Source organism: Penaeus monodon, chromosome 10, assembly GCF_015228065.2.
Source record: "Penaeus monodon isolate SGIC_2016 chromosome 10, NSTDA_Pmon_1, whole genome shotgun sequence".
NCBI classification, from domain to species: Eukaryota; Metazoa; Arthropoda; class Malacostraca; order Decapoda; family Penaeidae; genus Penaeus; species Penaeus monodon.
Genome location: NC_051395.1, coordinates 53,457,647 through 53,460,146, shown reverse-complemented (window position 1 = coordinate 53,460,146; position 2,500 = coordinate 53,457,647). Strand labels below are relative to the sequence as shown.

The 2,500-nt window shown below is 40.3% G+C and overlaps 1 protein-coding gene across 1 annotated transcript in view; it reads left to right on the top strand.

Annotated features, from left to right (window-relative positions):
* The first annotated feature begins 95 nt into the window (after positions 1–95).
* Positions 96–2,500, top strand: part of LOC119577709 — a 4,252-nt gene continuing 1,847 nt past the window's right edge. The window contains exons 1-2 of the mRNA XM_037925263.1: positions 96–1,239; positions 1,295–2,500. The exon at positions 1,295–2,500 is cut by the window's right edge and continues 1,326 nt beyond it. Of these exons, the coding sequence (XP_037781191.1) occupies positions 96–1,239; positions 1,295–2,500 (2,350 nt within the window). The remainder of the gene's footprint in view (positions 1,240–1,294) is intronic.

Below are 2,500 nucleotides of genomic sequence, written 5' to 3'. Positions count from 1 at the left end.
TGGAAGATTTTGAATGTAATAAGGTCGTTTTGATTTCAACTTCCAACGGACTTAATGTGTTATTCTAAATTCTTTCTACAATACGTAGTTCTGTAATGTCTTTAATGGATATTTTGGAGAAAGCTCAGGCACTTGGCTTGAGTGCAGACGTAGTTCATGATTTACTAGAAAAGCAACATCAGATAGATAAGGATAAGGCGGATAGAATGGAGCGGTCAGCCGAACGCGAGGCGAGACGACTAGAATTAGAGTATCACGAGGCAGAGAGGCGACGAGCGCACGAACTCGAGGTTGCTAAAATTAAGCATAGTAGTTCGAACGAGTTTGACAGTAATTCTAGCAGGTCAAATTCGCATATGTTCGAGGGTCTTAGACTGCCTACTTTTGCTGACGGCCAAGATGATTTGGATAGTTATCTACAGCGGTTCGAACGTTTAGCAGAATTGCATGGGTGGAAGCATGAGGACTACCATGTGTACCTAGGTACATCATTGCGCGGTCAAGCACTTAAGGTGTATATTTCTTTGCCTGATGAAACGCTACGAAATTATGAGCGCTTAAAGGAAACCCTCCTTAGAGCATTTGCTGTTGATGCAGATTCATATAGAAGAAAATTCAAAGAAAGTAAATGTAAAGATAATGAATCATATGTACAATTAGTAGTTAAGATGGAGCAATATCTCGATCGGTGGCTATCCATGAGTAAAGTTGAGAAAGATTATGCTCGCCTGTTTGATTTCCTTGTCAGGGAACAGTTACTGACAAATTGCAGTTCTGATTTACGGGTGTTCTTGAAAGAAAGGGGGTGTGAAAGCGCAACAGAGATGGCGGAAGCAGCAGATAGATATCGTAGTGCTCACGCATATCGCGGAAGCAAGCCTTCAAGGTCAATGCAAAAACAGAGTTCACCAAATGTTGTTGACATTAAATGCCATGGATGTGGAAAGCCTGGTCATATCCGTCCGAACTGCCCTAATAACCCTAGAAACTTTAAACAAAAGACAGAGGGTAAAGTTAATTTTGTCTTTCAGTCTGAGATGAAACCACAAAATAGTATAATTGATGCAGAAGGCAAATTGTTTGAAAAAACAGCGGAGGTTATGTTTGACACGGGGTGTTCGACTGTAATTGTTAATGACAAATTAGTGCCAGCAAGATTTAGATTAGGGCCTATGGTTAAGGTCTATGATTATCTTGGGGTTCCAAATTCATTCCCCAAAGTCAGATGTTTTATTCGAAGTAAATTTTTTTTCAGGGTGGATTAGTGCCATTGCAGCTCCCCTTAAATTTGCAGATGTGCTTATCGGACTAGTTCCTGGTGTAAAATTGCCTGGTAAGTGCGCCACTACCTCGCTCGAGCACGAACAGAGCAAAGAGGCAGGTGATGATGCTTCACAAGCTCTTACAAAGGTAAGCGATGTTTCCGTGGGGAATGACTACAAAATCGCTGATAAAGAGGATGTTAATGGGTCTCCTGACGTCATTGCTATTAGTGTCCAGACTCGCTCATCGGTATCAAAAGCGGCTAAGACTACCTCATTAGCTTGTTCAGAATTCTTAGACCTAAATATAAATAAAGTTAATATCATGGAGGAACAGCTAAATTGTCCAACACTTCAATCTATCAGGGAAAATGTTAAAAGCGGAAAACATGTGAGAGTAAAATCGCGCACAGTAAAATTTGAAATAATAAATGGACTAATTTACAGGGTATGTCTTGAGAGCAAATATGATTATGAAATTGGAAGTAAGCAACTTGTTATTCCTGATAAGTATAGGATTCACGTTCTAAATCTGGCTCATGATTCATTGACTGCCGGACATTTCTCTCATCGGAAGACGAGTCTTAAGGTGTTTTCTAAATTCTTTTGGCCCGGTGCTGGCGCTCATATTAAGAGATATTGCAGATCATGCCCGATCTGTCAGTTTTCAGCCAAGGGAACTGTACGTAAAGTACCAATGAAGAATCTCCCCATTATTTCCGAACCATTTTCGCGTGTTGCTATAGATTTGGTAGGACCTTTTTCACCTAGTTCAGATAGAGGAAACAAGTATGTGCTTACTTTGATCGACTACGCGACACGATATCCCGAAGCTGTACCTCTGAAAAACATTGATACCATAACCGTTGCGGAAAGCTTGGTAGAAATATTTTCGAGAGTTGGTGTCCTGCGAGAGATCTTATCTGATCGCGGTTCTCAATTCAAATCTGATCTCATGAGTGAAATTCACAGAATGTTATCTGTTAAAGCTTTATATACTAGTCCCTATCATGCTTCATGTAATGGTGCTGCAGAAAGGCTGAACAGTGTCTTAAAATCAATGATAAAGAAACTTTGCGTAGATCACCCGAAAGCTTGGGATCGCTATATACCTGCTGCCCTATTTGCTTACAGAGAAATTCCGAACGACAGTCTTAAGTTTTCTCCATTTGAGTTATTGTATGGACGTCAAATTCGTGGACCTTTAACAATTTTACACGAGTTATGGACAAAAACTG